Source organism: Falco naumanni, chromosome 1 (assembly GCF_017639655.2).
Source record: "Falco naumanni isolate bFalNau1 chromosome 1, bFalNau1.pat, whole genome shotgun sequence".
NCBI classification, from domain to species: Eukaryota; Metazoa; Chordata; class Aves; order Falconiformes; family Falconidae; genus Falco; species Falco naumanni.
Genome location: NC_054054.1, coordinates 96,033,870 through 96,052,276, shown reverse-complemented (window position 1 = coordinate 96,052,276; position 18,407 = coordinate 96,033,870). Strand labels below are relative to the sequence as shown.

Genomic DNA, 18,407 nt, shown 5'->3' with positions numbered 1-18,407 from the left:
GCCACAATGCCCTTGAGCAGCAAGAGAAAATAGCATTAGACAAACAGTGACCTAGGCCAAAAATGGCAAAACTATTCATATGCTCCCCTGATGTCGGGAGGAGGTTTATATGCAGACAAAGAGTAGCAGCTGGTTTTCAGATATCACTGAACAACAGGCTAATACCTCAGTGCAACGTGGTGTAACGCCTGTCAATCTGCACAGACATCTTCAAAGTACTTAAAGCAGCTGGAAAACTATAGCCAACTCAAATACATTGCCACATTTGACAACACTGCTAGAGACTTAATCACTCCCTAAAAAAGAAGCTGTTAAAAAAATAATCTTAAAATATTCAAGTAACATATGGCAAAGTTTACAAGTAATTTTCCAACCTACTTCTGAACAACTCTTAAGTTGTCCAAACTCAAACATCATGCAAGATCTGAAGTATTAGGAAAGACCCCTGTTCTAGTAGACTACTGGCATTCGAGCATCGGTATTTTCATGAGAACTACTATCATTATCAATTGCATGAATCACCAGAACTGAAGTGTTAAAACTTCTAAAGCTGCAGTATCATAATAGATTTCTCAACAATTTAAGATAAGGCACTTTGTTCACTCACTATCTCCATTTGAGAACGTTGTAGTAAAATATCTGAGGCATTTCCAATAGGCAGGAAAGCTGTGTATCAGGATCAATTACAGAACTATTTTAAGCTGCTCTTTGCAAAATAACAGCTATGACACTAAGTCATTTATAGTCTTGAATATACTTTCATGAGCATAACTGAAACTGAATATAGACAGGAAATCATTCTGTGCTAGATCGGAACCCACAGGAAGTTTTTAGTGAGCAGTTCAGTGCTCATCTCATCTACAAGAAGGGTTTTTTCCACATACTTCAACACGGGAAAGAAATTGGGAGGGTTTTGGGGGAGGCTTTTAAAATTCAATTGCATTTCAGTCCACCGAACCAGTATAAGTATTACACAAGGCTTGAAAAACAAGAATTTAGAAAGGCGAGTATGTATTTGCGTTGCTCAGTACAGGGCTGCTGCTACAGTACATGGATATAATCCCACAGTTTTAAATCTAAAATAGCGAGTCAGTTGCATAAGTGATTTCATCCATGATTTTAACCAAAGTGTTTAAGATTAAACAGTCACTTGATTTCTACAAGAACTCTGAAGAACTGAAGAAATCAAGTAAGCTGCTTTCAAAGCTGCTCAGGTACATGTTCTTGAAGTATGGTGTAGCCAAATACTTAATTACTGATTAAAACAACCCTTATAAATATAAAATTTACTGCTGATTTTATTATAATAAGAGCAAAATTAGGGTTTGGTTCAGATCATTACAGCTTTATTCACAGAACCTTTTTACTCACGTACAGAATACTATTTTGGAATTTTAATACTGAGCTTCAGCACGCAATAACGGAATCTGGTCTAGTGGAAGGTGTCCCTGCCCATGACAGGGGGGACAGAACTAGATGGTCTTTAAGGTCTCTTCCAACTCAAACCATTCTATGACTCTACGAATCTGTTTAAGAAGAGTCTGGTCCCTGTAAGGGGGGTGGGGAGAAATTAAATAAATCTGTTTTACTTAACTGAGCACGAGCCTGTACCAAAGCAAACAATTGACAATTTCCATGCCTTGATATAAACTGGAGTGGTACTTGGTTGCGATATGAATTTAAAGTTTATGGCAATTGTTTTAAATAAGCCATATTCCTTCACTGAAAACATGGACAATTTAATATCTGAAAATACTGTGTTCTTCAGCTACCTATCTAACTAGCAGTGTTATCTTGCCAAGATTCCCACTCACTACACCTAACACTCTAGCCTTTCTTCCCTAGTTCAAAGCTCCCCACCTTATCTTACTCCTCCCAATGCTGTGGCAATGTTATAGGTCAATTTCTACTCTATATGTACAGTCACGTACATATGTTTGATTTTAAGTACAGTACAACCCTATCAGAGCACATAAAACGTGCATTTGCAGAAATGACTGCAGTTCCCCAGGAAAGGGCTTCCTCATTAACAAAAATCCTTCAAGGACAATCCAGCATACAGACTGCCCTATTTGATTTGCAAAGATGCCTTGTAAGAGAACATGATTCAAGTCTCCAAACCTACTTCAAATATGGAATATATCAAGCAATGCAAGTCCTGATTTAATAGCCTTGTGGTGACCGAGTCTCAAGACTGCAATTATCAACTCGTTACCCAGGTATCTCATTTGAGCACCGATATTTTACTTTACCACTTTCCAAGGCAGCAGTAATACTAAACATTTAACTTCAGAATTCTGTCCGAATATGGTTTGAGACACACACTGGGAGAACTCTACAGCCCAAAGGCACTACTAGCGTGTTGCAGGCTACATCAGCCAGTGGTTTAAGGCGCCCAGGAAGATGAGCGAACATGATGGGGCACATAAGCTATGAACAACAAAGCTAGATGGAAAATAAACTATTAAAGCTGCATGGATCTCAGTCGCTGTTATATTTTTAGCTACATCTGGGTATCAACAAAGAACTTTATACTACAACAGACCTACACTTATCTTTCAAAGTCTCAAGTGATATTCTAGATCTTCTAATTAAAATTGTTGGTGACGGTAGGCTCAGGAAGCAGTATTAATGTTACCCTTGAGAACTACTGTGATATATAAAAGTCCTCCAAACAAAACTACTGCTTTAAATATGTACTTTGAACACTGGTATGAGCTCTGTTAACAGCCTCTGATCCCTCCCACAACTGAAGACTTGCTAAGAAGAGGTTTACAGACCAGTACATTATAAACAAGTGAAAAGTTTTGCTTCTTTTTTATGTTAATGTGTAACAAAAATTGTTATTGTAAACTGTGTTACAGTAACAAATGTAATGTGTTGCAATAACGGGTGATCTGTTTGCAAGAAGCCCATCTAAGTGATCAAAGTAAATGAGTAATTTTTCCCGTAGAAGTCAGAATGGCTGTTCATATACAACATGCACTTGATACTTTCTTATTTATGCTTATCATTAACCAAAGTTAATGTCAACCTCTATCTGCTATCAGCAGGCTGGGGTCGGAACTGGACTTTTGTAATAAAGATCATCAGTACAGCTCTGAACTATTCTGCCACTGTTGTCTGATTTTGTAACTTCTTTTAAGGCAAATTCTGAAGAACTGGGATACTATTTCAACCTCCAGTTGAACAATTTGGGAACACAAACAACAGTTCCTGAAAGACAAGATGTTCCTCCCAATTTCCATAAAAGGCCAAATAGACAAAAAAGCTCCACAAATGTTACATTGTGTTGTTTTGCCCCCTTCTAAGTGTCTTAACAGATTAAGGTTCATTTTGACACATTCCATCTATTTTGATTTTTTAAGACAGTATGGTCTGTCTCCTGCTTTATTAGGATGCTCTAATTTCATCAGGCTACAGTAGAAATACTATCAAATTCAGCAGATACAACCTACCACACAGCTATTAAAACATCTCTGATTCAAAATACATTACGCATAGGGTTTTAGCATCAAAAGGGAAGAGGAATAAGTATTAATTCTTCTGCCAAAAAACACTGCGTTAGCAACTATTTTCTTTAACTGTCTCAACATTACATATAATTATGGGTACAGTTATTTAAACCACTGTCCCTAATGAGATCCTTAGCCTCTTGAAGAGTCAGTTATTTTGAAGTCCTCTCGCCCAAAAATAATTTCTTATCCTCTGAATGAGGGGACACACCATTGTGTGAATATTTACCAATAAACTGAGGCAACTGAACCTACCTACATGAGGTATGGGTATCACTTCAAGGTTTAAGAATTGAAATAAGTAGTCTTAAAATAGCACATATGAGATGCTACATACTTTAATCAACCAGAGCCAAGTATTGTTTCTGCTGGGGGGGACAGGAACAGTTAAAACTTACACCTAAACAGAACAAACTGCTTCTATTTAGAAGTACAGCTGCTGCAACACAATTGGTTTTAATATTAAACTTCCTCAGCATGAGCGCAACGGAAGAAAAATTAAGTATTTAACACTTCCTGAACAGGGTATAATAAAATGCTACCAAAAATCAGAAGCTCTACAAAACAGGAAGATTGAGTCCATCTATGCTTTCATACTAGGCCAAGAGTGTCAAATTGCCAAAACCAAAAGACTATGAGACATACTTCAAGTCTTGAGCTTCCACTCCAAACCAGTATGACAGATTTATTTTCCAACAAGAAAAATTTTAACAGCACTGGCCCACTCAGTTTTAACCACAGTAATAAAACAGCATTTCCTTTTACTGCCAAGATGACAGAACACATTTGAACACATTCATTCTTTGCATTTATGATGCATGCTACGTATCAAGACAACATTCTGAAATAGCCTTCTCTATCATATGCTGCTCTTCAGCCTGGACACACAGAAAATATTCAAAGAGCTTATTGTGCAGTGTGATTATTCTAACCCAAGAACTGTTAGAGGTAGAAGTTAAACTTCAAACAAAACACATACATACCGCATTCATCAACAAAAACCAAACGAACACAAAAAGTTTAGCTTTCTGGGAGCAAAATATTTTAGGGTCAGAACAGAGGGTTATATTGAGAAAAGTTATGTACTGTTTAACACAGTGTATCAAGACTTGAATTATTCCTACTTTCTTTTTGTTCTGTGAAAACATACTTTTAAGTGTCATTCTCTCTGAAGAGGGCACCAGAACATTAAGTAAGATGTGCCAATGGATGAGTACCCAGCCTGTAAATCTGCACTTATTTCTATTCTCAATTTGTCTAGCTTTAGCTTGTAATCAGTGGATCTATTTCTATCAGCATCTCCTAGATTGAAAACTCTTGTGATCGCCTCCATCCAACTGGTAAGTTAAACTTCATTGCTGTTCAGGTAGAGAACAATTACATCTTCACACCAGAGCTGAAGTCCTTTTTCCAAGTTAGGCTGCATGTGGGTTAACACAAGAAAAAAAAAGTAAGAATTCTGGAAGTGCAGCACAGCTCCAAGGGTAAGTTTTCTTTAGCCTTAAAAATGCTTGCTTTGCCAGGGCGAAATGGTATTAACACAATATTATCTTGATGTTCAAGCATTTTGTTCAGTACTATTTGTGCTTATAATAAAACCCCATTGCAGTACCGGTTCTAATCAGAGTATAGAACGTCTGATATGTTCTGAATTCAAACAATTAAGAATTAGTTTCACTATTTTTACTTAACAGCTTGGCAACTCTGGAGGAAAATGCTACAAGAATTGGGGAAAAAAACTGGAGATGTGTTTTGTAAGTTTTCCAATGTGTATTGAAAGCAACACAAGTTCAGGCTGTGCCCTGACTTGAACCTCACGTAATTCCAGACTTCAGTGGAGTACTGAACAGAGTTTGGACTGCATCTGGTTATCTCAAAACTGCCTTGGGTGTGTTTGAAGAGTTTAACAGCTAAAATGCTCACTGAAGCTAACAGACTTATGCAGTACTTGTATGTGTATTTATTAACTGCTGATCTTACCTCCATATTTTTTCTGGTTCAAAAGCAGTACTTTATGGAAAAAGCAAAATATATGCTTGACCTTTAAAAGCCAAACCTGACAATTTGCACTAGGTAAGGGAGAAAAAAAAAACCAACCAACAGCCACAACACAGCTTGCAGTCAAGTTTTTTCCACAAGAGATGCTCTCAGCAGCATGCTTTTAGGATAGCCCCCAGCAGGTCACCATTCCAGCCTTAAGTCTTACTCAATCCTTTTCATTATTTGTTTCCAACCTCAATACTTTTCGAAAAGTAAACCTGCATCTCTAGCACCGAGTCTGAGAAACTTTTCTAATAACCAGAATTGAAACACAGACACAAGGACCCAGACGTTTTGGAGTAAGATCTGCAATGCAAATGTTTGTTGCTTATACTACCAGGGAGAACCCATGGTTCTTCATAACCACACTGGAGTTTGACATAATTCACATTAAGAATCTTCCTTCCCAATCTTCTTCACCTCAGAATTTATCTTTCCTTGATTATAATGGTATCTAAGCTTTAGGAAGAGTCTTAAAGTGCTCTACAGTTAGAATTAAAAGCCTCAAAATGTAGTTCTGCATACTTTATTATGCCAAGTAAAAACTTAAAACTAAGTCTTCTGAAATACACACTAATTTAATAATCAACAGATTCTGAGAACTCTGTGTGTATTGTTAAGCTGTTGAGTACTTACAGGTATAATAACGGAAGACAAGAACCATCATTCAGGACTTCAGGGAAAGAGGAACTTATTGTGACTCCAGTTTGGTCACTTACAGATTACAACTAATGAACATTCATTTATTACATTACAGAAACTCAGATACGCTGTATCTAAAATAGAACATTCTAGACAGGATAATACAACAGAAGTGAACAAAGCTAATTTCTGTTCCCAGATATGCTTCTTTAAAAATATTCACAGCCAGTCTGACACACTGATATCAACTAGACTTCATACAGAACTTGTAAGAACTAATGCCATGCTGTTTTAAGTTGTTACTTTAACATGTTACTTTAACCAAGGCAAACAAAAACTCAACTGAAAGGAAGAACATCTTTAATCTATTAAGATAGCCACTAGTTACAAATTTAGAGTGCATCCTCCAACAAACTTAAGCTTTCATAGCAGCACAATAATTCATTTCAAGACAAGTCAAACTGAAAAGCCATCCGAGGACAGCATCTGGATTTTTTTCAGTTCATCAATTTTAAGACACAAACAGTGTAGCTTAGTAACCCTTACACACTACAGTTCCGAGAACTATGCCCACCAGAGGTCTGCAAGCAAGTTTAAGGCATACATCCCCCTACATGTTCCAGTTGGTTATACAGTTTATTTTCCAACATCTCTGCTTAAGTGGACACAGAACAACAACTTCCTAACATAGACAGTTCAGAAATTCACGTCTGCACAGTCTGAACAAATACAGACTACAGTGTCTGCTAGTACACCTGCAACATTTGAGCACGGCATTTATGTCGAATTTGTTAGCTATTAGGCCTAAGGACCAGTAACTGCTCAAGCGTTCTGCAGTATTTCATGCACACGGATCCCCAAGAGACACACAAGACAGCAGGTTATCTACCACTTGAGCGATAATCTAATTCGTGTTACTCCATATTCACTGCAAGGCGACAATGCGGACCTGCAGTTTCCCCCCTATTACTTCAAGTCAAATAAACCACCATCTGTTTCTGCTGTTGGCAATCAATTAAAAAAAAAAGTCTTCCAGGAGCTTTGTTCTAGAAGGCTATGAGGCAACCTGAATGCAAACATAATGAACGCAGTCAAACTCTGCAAACAGCTTAAGGAGCCACAATAAAAAGTAATAGTATAAACCAATATTGCACTGTCTTTGGGTTAGGCTAAGCCTACCAGGTTATCTTTAATGGGTTCAAAATATTGAAAATACCAATTTATTTTGAAAATGGTTCAATGCTACTCTCAGGGAACTCTCACAGTGTGAAGAGGCAAATTATTCCCCCACTTACCCAGAACTACAATACTAATCTACCAAAGAGTTATCACTGTCAGACCGACATAGCTACTTCAAATTAACAAAGCTGTTAGAGCATTAAATACAACTATTTTGTAATGGAAGACCTGTAGAAAGTTGTTCCAAATTAGATATCAGCATAGGGGAGAAACCCATCACCTGGTTATTTATGCCACTCAGTTGAAAGAGATTTGCCTGGACACACAAATGTCATTGGCACTTTGCCTAGAATTCCATACCCAGATATGTCTCCCAGTATGAAGTGCTCTGTCACTTCCCTACATGGTCATCTTTTTGCAAACACCATGTCAAAGGCCATCGCAGAACTCCTACACTTGAGGCACAGGCATGCACACAGTCTCTCTCACCTCCAGGTCTTGACACTAACACTGGTACATAGTGTATTGCTCTTTACTTGCTCAGTAGCTTTTCTGGGTTTGATTACAATTAAAATTTCATCATTGTCTAGCTACAAGTTAGAATTTGTTGTTTCGGTTTGTATTACACAGAAGCACTTAAGGCTGTATTAAACATCCACATGTCTTAATCACCTTCTCTTGAAGCTGCAGCTGATTTTACTTACCAACGTAAGAAAAATGATGAATGCTTGGCTTAAGACTAGCTTGGGACTGTTTGACCCACCAGTTTAAGTGAGTATTTTAATCTGTATGAGCTTCTACAGTCAGTCACCAAGCTAGACCACGTATTTTAAAGGACAGTCATAAGGTTGGATAATTTTTCTCTACATAAGCATACAAATTTTTAAGTTTACTCTTTAAAAAAAAAAATCGGTTCTACACGTGTTGGACTATCACACACTGTTCTACAAGCAGATTTTAAATAATGCAATAGTCACCCTATGAAAAATAGGATACCATGTTTGTTGAAGACAACCTAGTGTTCCATGTATGCTAATCAGCAGTTTATTTCCAATTCATTTCTCTCCTTCAAACATTGGCCTTTAAAAGACATGGCACCAATAACTGATTTTATTGACGCTGACAATATACAGCTAAGTAAAAGCTCACATATATCCCAACTGGTTTACGTACAAATTTAGCTTTGTCTTTTTCTGTAAGATGAAAATGTAATCTCTGCCTCTTCCAAAATAGCAAAGAAATAAGCAGAAAATGATGTGCTATAGACACCTGGCAGAGCAGCAAAATCCAGCATTTTTCCTTAGTGAAAAAACCCAGACCAGTACAAAATACAGTCATCAGTTCTACCAATACTGCTTTAAAGTGCCAAAACCCACAACCCACTACTTGCAAAACTACCATTCTATTACTGACATTTAAAAACAGGATAAAGATTTGGACTAGACATTTACTGCAGAGTCTGTAACATTATACAGTTGTTTGCCTCAAAAAGACACAGAAAATGTCAGCTGCTGAAACAGAATCTCATTGCAGAGCTCACAGATTTGACTGTACAGTGGAGCAATAGTGAGTCAAAACAACAGAGTAAGTGACAAGGTATCGTAATTCACCCTTTACTTCACCTATCAGCACTTTGTAGTTGTACTTGGTCTTCACCAACAGATGCTAAGAGGAAACTAGCTTCAGCCTTCATGAGATTCACACTCGAATTAACCCTAGCCAGGGCTGCTGTAGCAGAATCATCCTATGCACAAAACGGAGGCATGAGACAGGGCTCAATGAATGTTAAAGTTTCTTAAGAAATGAAAGCTGGGCAGACGGCCAACACCAACTTCATTTTGAGCGCATACTCTCTCTGCCTGCTAATTAAAATAGAAGGATAGTCAAGTTTAAGGGTATATATTTATCTCCTCTTGAGACAGCTACCACCTCTAAAAGCAAAGTGACACCAGTGGAAAGAAAGTTTGATGTACACCCTTAATTGTTCCCAAAGGGCCAATCACTCAGTTAACAGTTGATAATGACCTACAAAATACGAGTACGCAATCACTCCTGACACTTAACAAGAACCACCTAGTTTTATCTGGGAAGGAATAGGAAACATTAAAGTCACTGACAAATCCAGTTGAGAGAGAGTTATTGGTATGGCACAGTCAGCAAGATGAAGGAGTTCTAGCTGTAAGTATAGAATACTTCTATTTTTGCACTCCTTCCAAATAAAGGTACATCTTTTAGGGCAAATCTAAGTTATTAGAAAGCTTGATGTAAAATTTCAGTCTTTTAAGTCTGGTACTTAAATGATTACACCTGAGAAACAGGAAGCTCTAACTAGTATAGTTATCTCTATTTGTGGTCTCCTATACAGCAACAGGCAAAAAACAATAAAGAATTATGAAACTCGAGAAAACAATGATGTCATATGCCAGTCATACTAGCTGAGCGGACATTTGTGAAGAGAAGCTGAAAGACACTGCTACCACAAATAAAAAAGCTGGAAAAAGTCTTCAGATGAAATTATCTTTCCTTAGATAAAATAACAGAGCTTGAATAAAAAATAATAATATAATAATCTGCATTCCAGAACCTAAGAAAACTGAACACATTACAAAGCTAGGAAAAAGAGTATTTTGCAATAGAAAACAGACAAGTTAGGACACTTTGAAACCAGACTTTAGAAAATAAAATTTTAGAGTAGTGACAAGTGTTAAAACCTCTACTCCAATTAAGACGCTTTGCTTTTAGACCTACCAATTAAAGTAAGTGGCAATTTGAAAAACAATCCCCTCAGTGCAAATGCACATTTAAGGTAATTACAGATGAACAGAAGCAAGATTGTTTGTAAGCGAAGCGTATACTCAGGCATCTCCAGAAACTGCCCCCAGGGCCTCAAATCATTAAGACAAGGCCCCCACAACAGTTTTACAATCATATGCTAATAGAGGCATGCATGACATAAATGAGTCTTACCTGCCACTTCTACAATATCACCTGGGACAATGTCTCTTGCTTTAATCCTCTGTACACTTTTTCGGTCTTGTCGATACACTTTGCCCATTTCTGGTTCATATTCTTTAAGAGCTTCAATAGCATTTTCAGCATTTCTTTCCTAAAAGACACCAAAAATGTGTAATTTTAAAACCCTCAAGGAAAAACACATATGTCAGATCCAATTTTTCAAATGCATTATCATATGAGTATCACTGACTCAGCTCAGCTCCATTTATTAATGCAGAAAGTTAGATGAACCTTCCCCTTACGAGGCTGCTGACTGGAAATCATTACAACATTATCCGGGTATTAGTGGGCATTTAGAACCTAAAAGTTGTTTATTCGAACCCTGCAGCATTTCCACTGTTTCTTGTTACAAGGAGGCCACACAAAGAGTTCTATTTAACACATGGATGTTTTTTCACATTAAAAAAGCACTAATGCAGAATTAAGACTCATGGATATAGTCTTGTCTCAGCTGTACCTCACCAGCTGGAGCAGCTTAGACTCCGACTGGAGTGTACTAGCACTACTGAATTTTACTCACTGATAGAAATCAAAGGTCAAGTCAAGACAAAGCTCAAACAACCTATTATCAACTTTTCTTCCAGTAAATCAAGCCACAACTACAGTGAAATTAAAGCATACAGACTAGAAACTTCCCCAAAGTCTGATAACAGTTTACAAACTTACATGAATCCCCCCATATGACAACCTTTACATTTCCACTAACTAGCTTTTCTATCTCAAGTGCAATTCTCTTGGCTAAGCACTACCAGAGATCAGTATCAACATCGTGATGCCTCCTAGATAAAGGACAACATAAGAAACCAACAGCTGATCAGCACTTCTCCAAGACCTAGAGAAAAGTTAACTTATTTTCCAGCCTATTGACAAGTACAAACATCATGCAGTCCTGATGATTACAGATAATGTTAAGTGTGTGCATACTTTTTAGAATGCCTGCGCTTCAAATATATACCAGCCTTTCTAGGTAATAAAAACTTCCTCCCGCATGTATCAAAGCAGAAACCTAATCTTCAGAAATCTGAAGGTTGAGGTACTGGGTACTTTCTTTAAAACGCAGCTGAAAACCAGCATTACCAAAACTTCCTTGAAGGACAGACATTAACATGGCACAGCTCCGTACCAGGCAGTGCAGAGATACCAGCACAGACCTGTAAAAGCTATAATTAATACTAGCCTCATATCCCACCAGGTAAATTAATTTTGCTCCCCAGCATAGTAACGATGTTGCTTTTCTACAGATTAACTACAAGTTAAAATTAGACAAAACCTTAAAGGTACAACAGGAAGACCCACAAAGGGAAGGTTTGTTAAACAGAGCTTTTCCTTCAAAAAGGGCAAATAAGAAAGAATGAAACATCATGGCCCAGGTGGCCAGGAAGGCCAAAAGCATCTAGGCCTATATCAGAAGTAGCGTGGCCAGCAGGACTAGGGAAGCGATCATCCCCCTGTACACACTGGTGAGGCTGCCCCTCAAGTACTTGTTCAGTTTTGGGCCCCTCACCACAAGAACGATGTTGAGGTGCTGGAGAATGTCCAGAGACAAGCTGGCAAAGCGTCTAGAGAACAGGTCTTAGGAGGAATGGCTGAGGAAACTGGGGTTGCTCAGTCTGGAGAAAGGAGGCTCGGAGAGACCTTTTACACTGTAGAACTACCTGAAAGAGGTTGCAGGCAGGGGACGGTGTCTTCTCCCAAGTAAGAAGCGACAGGACAAGAGGAAACAGCCTCAAGTTGTGCCAGGGGAGGTTTAGATTGGGGATTAGGAAAAATTTCTTCACCGAAAGGTTTGTCAGGCACTGGAACAGGCTGCCCACAGAAGTGGCTGAGTCACCATCACTGGAGGTATTTAATAGATATACAGATGGGGCGCCTAGGGACGTGATTTAGCAGTGGACTGGGCAGCGCAAGGTGAATGGCTGGACTCAACGATCAGTTCACTTGAAGTTAGGGTAGTTAAGATTACCTTGCCAACCACCAGAGTACTAGCAAATGGCACTGTGGGAAAAGTGCATGTGAGAGGAAAGGTTGAGGAGGGCAGAGCTAAGGCAATGACTCAGGTGATCTCATCTAGTACCTGTAGAAACAGATACATTTATGGGTGGAGACTATGTATTGTGACTATTTTCCATGCCCATTAAAACAAGGGAATGAGTCATTTGATCTGTACAGCAATTTTGTTTCACAATTAAGTTCACTGCATGTAGCCAGAGAGAGATATGTATTTTCTTTGCACACTATCATGTCTGAAAACAATTGGTTATTTCCTACAACAGGGTATGCAACCACACAGGAAAATCCCCAAACTATACAGATAGCTTTACCTTTGTCCTTAAAATCACTACATGCAGAAATGTAACTCTATTTCAAGTGCAAGAATTAATCTTTAACAATTGCTTTACAAAGATTTGAATAGAAAAATGACACTTAATGGGGCAATGCTGTCATCCCTCAATTGACACTTAATTCCTCTCCATACCAGCTCTAGCAGTTGCACAGCAAACTGGGTACTGCTAAAACTGAGCATTTCAAGGGTTAGTCTCCAGCCAGCTTACTTGGGCTAGCACAAAGCAAAGCACACAAATGTGCAGCAGTGCCACTCAATGCCACTTCTGGTGGCTTCCAGTGTGTAGGTTCCTCTCGAACATGTTTTAACTGGTTAACAGGGCTCCTCCTCTTAATTTTTCTTGTTATTTTGGACAGGGTTGCCTTTTTCCCCACACATGAAACCTAATGTGCTAAAAGTAATTATGTCATATTAACATCATCCCTTTAGAAAAAACAGAACAAAACCAGCCTTACAAGGAACTTTGAAAGTATTTTAGGATTTTTAGAATTTTTTTCTGTAGATAAATTAACCTAATAAAGCATGCCCTGTCTATAGTGACCAAATTCGTAAACTAAAGATATATGAACAATTTTGGTCCAGTATCTCCAGAAGTGTTAGATTATGTTATGCATATTACGGCCAATAGGATTTATAAAAAGTCATCTAACTCATCTCACAGCTAATAACATAGGAAAACTTTCATGGTATTTAGAAGTTATTTAGAAGTTTTCAAAAGAAACTTCTGCCATTTGACAGACATGCAGTCTTGTACTTTGTAGCTACTATAGTAATTAAATAGGAAGAATTAATACTGTATTAATTCTATTAATAAATGTACTAAAACATAGCATTTGTCTCAAAAGGAAGCAGACAAGAAACTGGACTACAAATGTTCCTTAATTGATACACATGCACACTTTTTTTTTTTTTTACAATCTAAGTCATTAAATTAAATCTTGCAAAGCCCAGAAATATTTCCCAAATTCAGGCCTTCATTCTGGACTGCCTAGTTCATGTGTTCAGTGTGTGGCCAAACAAACTGACAGGAACTTTGCCTTTTTGGCTGTACTTCAAAGCTTACATTTTACCTTTAAGTCGAAACTTTCTGTGTAGAAATTTTATGGTATGTCGACTCTCAGGAATCTAAAGTTAACACCACATTACTTGCACGGTATGAAGCAGCTGACACTACACTGTACAGTCCTTCCTCTTAAACAAAAAGAATTGATGTTGTAAAAATATCTGCATACCTGCCACACTCCCACAATTGCATTGGCTACTAATATAAGTAAGATTACAAAAGGCTCTACAAATGCTGTGATTGTTTCTTCACCTTCTTCAAACCAGGCCAGGACCTGTATGAGAAACACAATGATTTAAATTACTAACCGATTTCCACAGACACTGTGCAAACTTTACACCCAGGAAGTTTCAGCTTGAGGTTCAACTACATAGACTTAAGCAGTTTTGGAAACCTTGCAATCCTTCAAGCTGCAGTTTTGCAGTTCATGAATGAGTTGGCAATATACAATGGAAAGGAAAAAGAATCAATACTGAAGTAGTAAAAAGTTATTTTCCAAGGCTGCCTCTTTTAAAGGAACAAGCTATTTATTTGGGAAACATACTGCTACTTTTGCTTCACAAATGAAAGCAGAAGTTGTGATAACAGCTACAGCAGTGAGAAGTTTTTCTAAAAAAAAAATTATTACTGTATATAACAGGATGCAGACTAGTTAGTTCATTAAACTTTGCCAGGATATGAATTTTAATCAAGTTAATTGTTCTTTACCAGTATCTTTGACACAAATGAAAATGGTTTTACAAGTTTACAAGTGAGTACATATGGAAAACAAGCATCTACTCCTTTAAATACAAGCAGTGTCGAAGCATGTAAGTGGATTGTATAGTTACATCTGAAGTTGGAATCTGAGCGAAGTAGCTGACAAAACTCAAATCTGAATTTTAAAATGTGAATCAGCTTGAGGACTTGCGTGAAAAAGCTCCACAGATATTTTCTTTTAATTCATTTGCTTTAGAATTACACTCTAGTTCTAGGCTTCTGCCATTCACTTGAATGGGTACGTGTCAGGCCTCTGCAGAGTTCTGTAATTACTAAAGAAAAGTCAAGCTAACATGACCAGAGAGGAAGAGCTTTTTTGTGAACATGTTGAGCAACAGGAAGCCTGGAAAGTGACAGTAAATAGGAACAATGTGTTGAGATAATTAAGGCTGGTAGTCAGGCAACAGCACTCTGAATCACAAGAAGACTGCAGTGAGCAAACCGTTACTAAAGCAAGCGCCATAATTCCGCCAACATGCTGCTCAGAGCTATTGCTCAATTGTGAAACACTCCAGGACGTTAAAAGGAAGGAGCAGCAGCATGAAAGCCTCAAGCAGAAAACAGACTGTCAAGCAAATCCAATGCAACAACAAATTTTTATTACAAAAGGATAAACTTAGAAGATCCAGGTTACAATTAGCAAGACTGAAACATTCCAGCTGGCAACAAAACATTTTGAGGGTCTGCGTAATCCCTCTGGAGAAGAGATTTAGTTAGGATCTCTTACACTTTCTGCGTCTCAGTATTTCTCCCCTCCTCCCCCCCGCTCCCCCCAAATCTCCAATCCCCAGTAACAACTTCGGCCATTTGACCTGCTACAGCAGTCATCCAGTTTGAACTGTAGTCTTCACCCATACCCCTTAACATCACAGACAGCTGTTACTCTGCACAAGCACTGTTGCCTCCTGTGGAGCTAACGGTACATCTCCAGTTTTCTTAGCATATACAAGGTCACATGCTGCCATAAGAAAAGATGCTTAGGATCTGCTTCTTCCCTCCCTTTCTTTATTGAAATTTCACAGAGCCCGTTTTGCTTCCAACAAAGCAAGTAAAATAAATCATTTTGTGGTGTTCTTAACAGAACAGGCACCTACAAGGTTAACTGGAATAAAACATCTGCTTTACACAATGCTAAACCATAATCTCTTCAGATTGAATACCACACGTGTTGTGAAATAACACTGAGAAAGCCTGCAACTTTACCAGGTAAGGAAAGTAGCTACAAGGACAGCAAGATCCAAGTACGTCAAGGAGAACCAAAATTAAGTTTTCAACAGATCTTTTCTTTCAATAAGCCATTATTTCAGAAAGAGCAGATGAACCTGACAGTACAGACCTCATGTTTTTGATCTTAACTGTTGTGGGTTTTTGGCAAAATTATCAATACGTGACCAAATTAAAATGAAGTATCTAGTTAATCCTGGAAGCCAACAACACAGATTTCCCTCCCCAAAATTTCCATACAATTATTAACAGTGGAACAATCTAAGCTCTAGTTCTAGAGTGTTTTAGTAAATGCAGACATATAAGTAACGGAATACATTTAGGTTTTGGTTTTGTTATAGCAGACTACAGCTATATTAACACTCCATTTGGGATACTTGTGATATATAACATGTATTGCTGTAACACATCAGGTTTATTATTTGATGGTAGCCTGAAGTAAAAACAAAGCCACAGTAAAAACCAAAGACTGAAACAAGGAATACAAGTATTTAACTAGGCATTTTTAGTAACAACAGATCATATGTTGAAACCTGGTAGAGACTAGACAATTCTTGTCCGGGTCATTGAGTCCTTGTCAAAAAAGTTTCCACTAGCACACTTTTAAGACCCTGGAGAGTTTTACAGTGAGAGATCTTTTATTTGACTGCTACTCAGAAGGGCTCCACCGTATTTCAGGCCTAATCACTTTTAAGACTCAGATGTAGTACAGCTTAATTTCCAGGTCATTGATCTCCAATGTACTTGTTCAGGCAGTATGGTCAATAAATAAAGTTACCATGTATTTAAGCAGCTTAAGGGGGGGAGGGGGGGCGGGGCAGGAGCAAGAAAGAGCAAGATAATTGCTCAAGCGAAATGCAAGTCTGACAATACAAGGGAAATTAATAGCAAGACACAGAAGTCCATATCAATGGCCAACGTAAGCAGCATAAAAGACAGCTTCCCTTCAGTACATTCGCTTCAGGGCTGCTAGAGCTATGGCTTGCAGAAGCTTGTTTTAATCAAAGCCTAATGGGCCGGACCTACAGGACAGTAAGCCAAAAAAATACACAATGACAGGCAAATAGCACTTAAGTTTTCATGGTTATTTGTAAAGAAGGGGGCAGAGGTACAATGCAGAAGTCAGGCAGCAATGAGGTGACTACTGATGAAAAACAGCTAGAAGAACAGAAGTGACCTCAGAACTTTTCGCATTTCTGCAAGTTAAGTATCTCTGCATTGTCAGGTAAGTTATGGAGGCAAGTTCCCTCCGATGGCTATCATCAAGTAACAAAATAAGAATTAAAGAATGGAAGTTTCAAGATAGAATTCTGTTGCCCAGCAGGCTGCACCCGCTTACCACTAACAGAGGAAAAGCAAACAGTTTGTTGTCAGCAACCTAACAAGGATTTTTGTTTGTTTTCCATTTTGACAATGGAAACTTATAAGCAAGCTGGGATAGTAAGATCTCATCCTAACAAAAAGAAACCCTGGGCTAATTAAGGCGGGTCATGTAGAACTATGGACTGCGTTTAAGAGAGCTTTCTTCTCACAGCATACTGTGAATTAAGATTCAGTACATTTTGGGCAGAGGACTAACTACTACTCAGAAAATTGTTTTCTACTGATCTCTCTTTTCAATACAAACTAGCTTAAAATTAAGCAGATGCCAACTATTTTAGTAGTCCTGGTACTTGTTCCATGTCCGTTATACTGAACACCAAGAAATACTAAGCGTGGGAGCCTTTTCTTTAGTTCCATTATCCAGTAGGGATTTTTATTTGCTACCCAAGGAAAGAGGAAGGAAAAAAACCACCCCAAATCAACAGATCTTGACCACACCCAAGTAAAAAATTAAGATTTTTTACTGGGTTAACAGACTGTAAGCACCCATCAGACATGCTATACTCTATTTCTGAAAATAAACATATTCCTGTGTTTAGCATAGCAATAAAGGGGAGAAGAAAAAAAAAAAGAGATATAGCACCCAGAGTTTAATTTCTACCAAGTAAAACTGAACCCAATTACTTCTCAGTTTTATTGACCCTACCCACCAGTTGGTAGGGGTACCACCAGGTGCTATTGAGTAATCGGAGTTTAGCTAAAAGCATGTCAGTGTAGCATCCCACAGCAATCCTTATCTCATGCCACATACTCACTGCTACTGACCGTAACAGGCAGCTTTTGGGGTGATTTCAGGGCAAAGCCTGCATCATTTTTACTGGCACATCTCACCCTCCAAGAGTAGCTTTGCTCATCTTTTAACACAGATTAGGTTATACTCATGCTAATTTACAGGCTGTAATAATCTCTGGACTAAATCACAATATATTGTTTTAATCTAAACATGGATATCTGCTATTAGAAAACGTTCCCAGAACATTCAGTTCTAAGTCAGTTTAGGAATCAAAGAAACAACTGGCAGGGTGAATGCTCTTAGGATGCTGTCTTAATGTTTAAGTTTTTGGTAGATTTCGTAGCCTATGCTGCATCTCCTAGAAGAAAATTCACTGTTACTGTGGTGCAAAGACTGCATGGTTAAGCATACACCACTACTTAAAGAATGTATACTTTACCAAAGAATTATTCCACATCAGGGGCACAATCAACATCTTGCAACTTGTCAAGACCATTTACACAGCAAAGA

General features: G+C 38.1%; 1 protein-coding gene across 2 annotated transcripts in view; it reads right to left on the bottom strand.

Annotated features, from left to right (window-relative positions):
• Window positions 1-18,407, bottom strand: part of ATP2A2 (ATPase sarcoplasmic/endoplasmic reticulum Ca2+ transporting 2) — a 48,699-nt gene that overhangs the window by 25,484 nt on the left and 4,808 nt on the right. For both annotated transcript variants that reach the window (XR_005830100.1, XM_040610226.1), the window contains exons 4-5: window positions 13,968-14,072; window positions 10,344-10,482 (exon numbers count right to left, since the gene is read on the bottom strand). Coding sequence is in view for 1 of the 2 variants with exons in the window: in XM_040610226.1 (XP_040466160.1) it covers window positions 10,344-10,482; window positions 13,968-14,072 (244 nt within the window). In the remaining variant the exon portion in view is untranslated. The remainder of the gene's footprint in view (window positions 1-10,343; window positions 10,483-13,967; window positions 14,073-18,407) is intronic.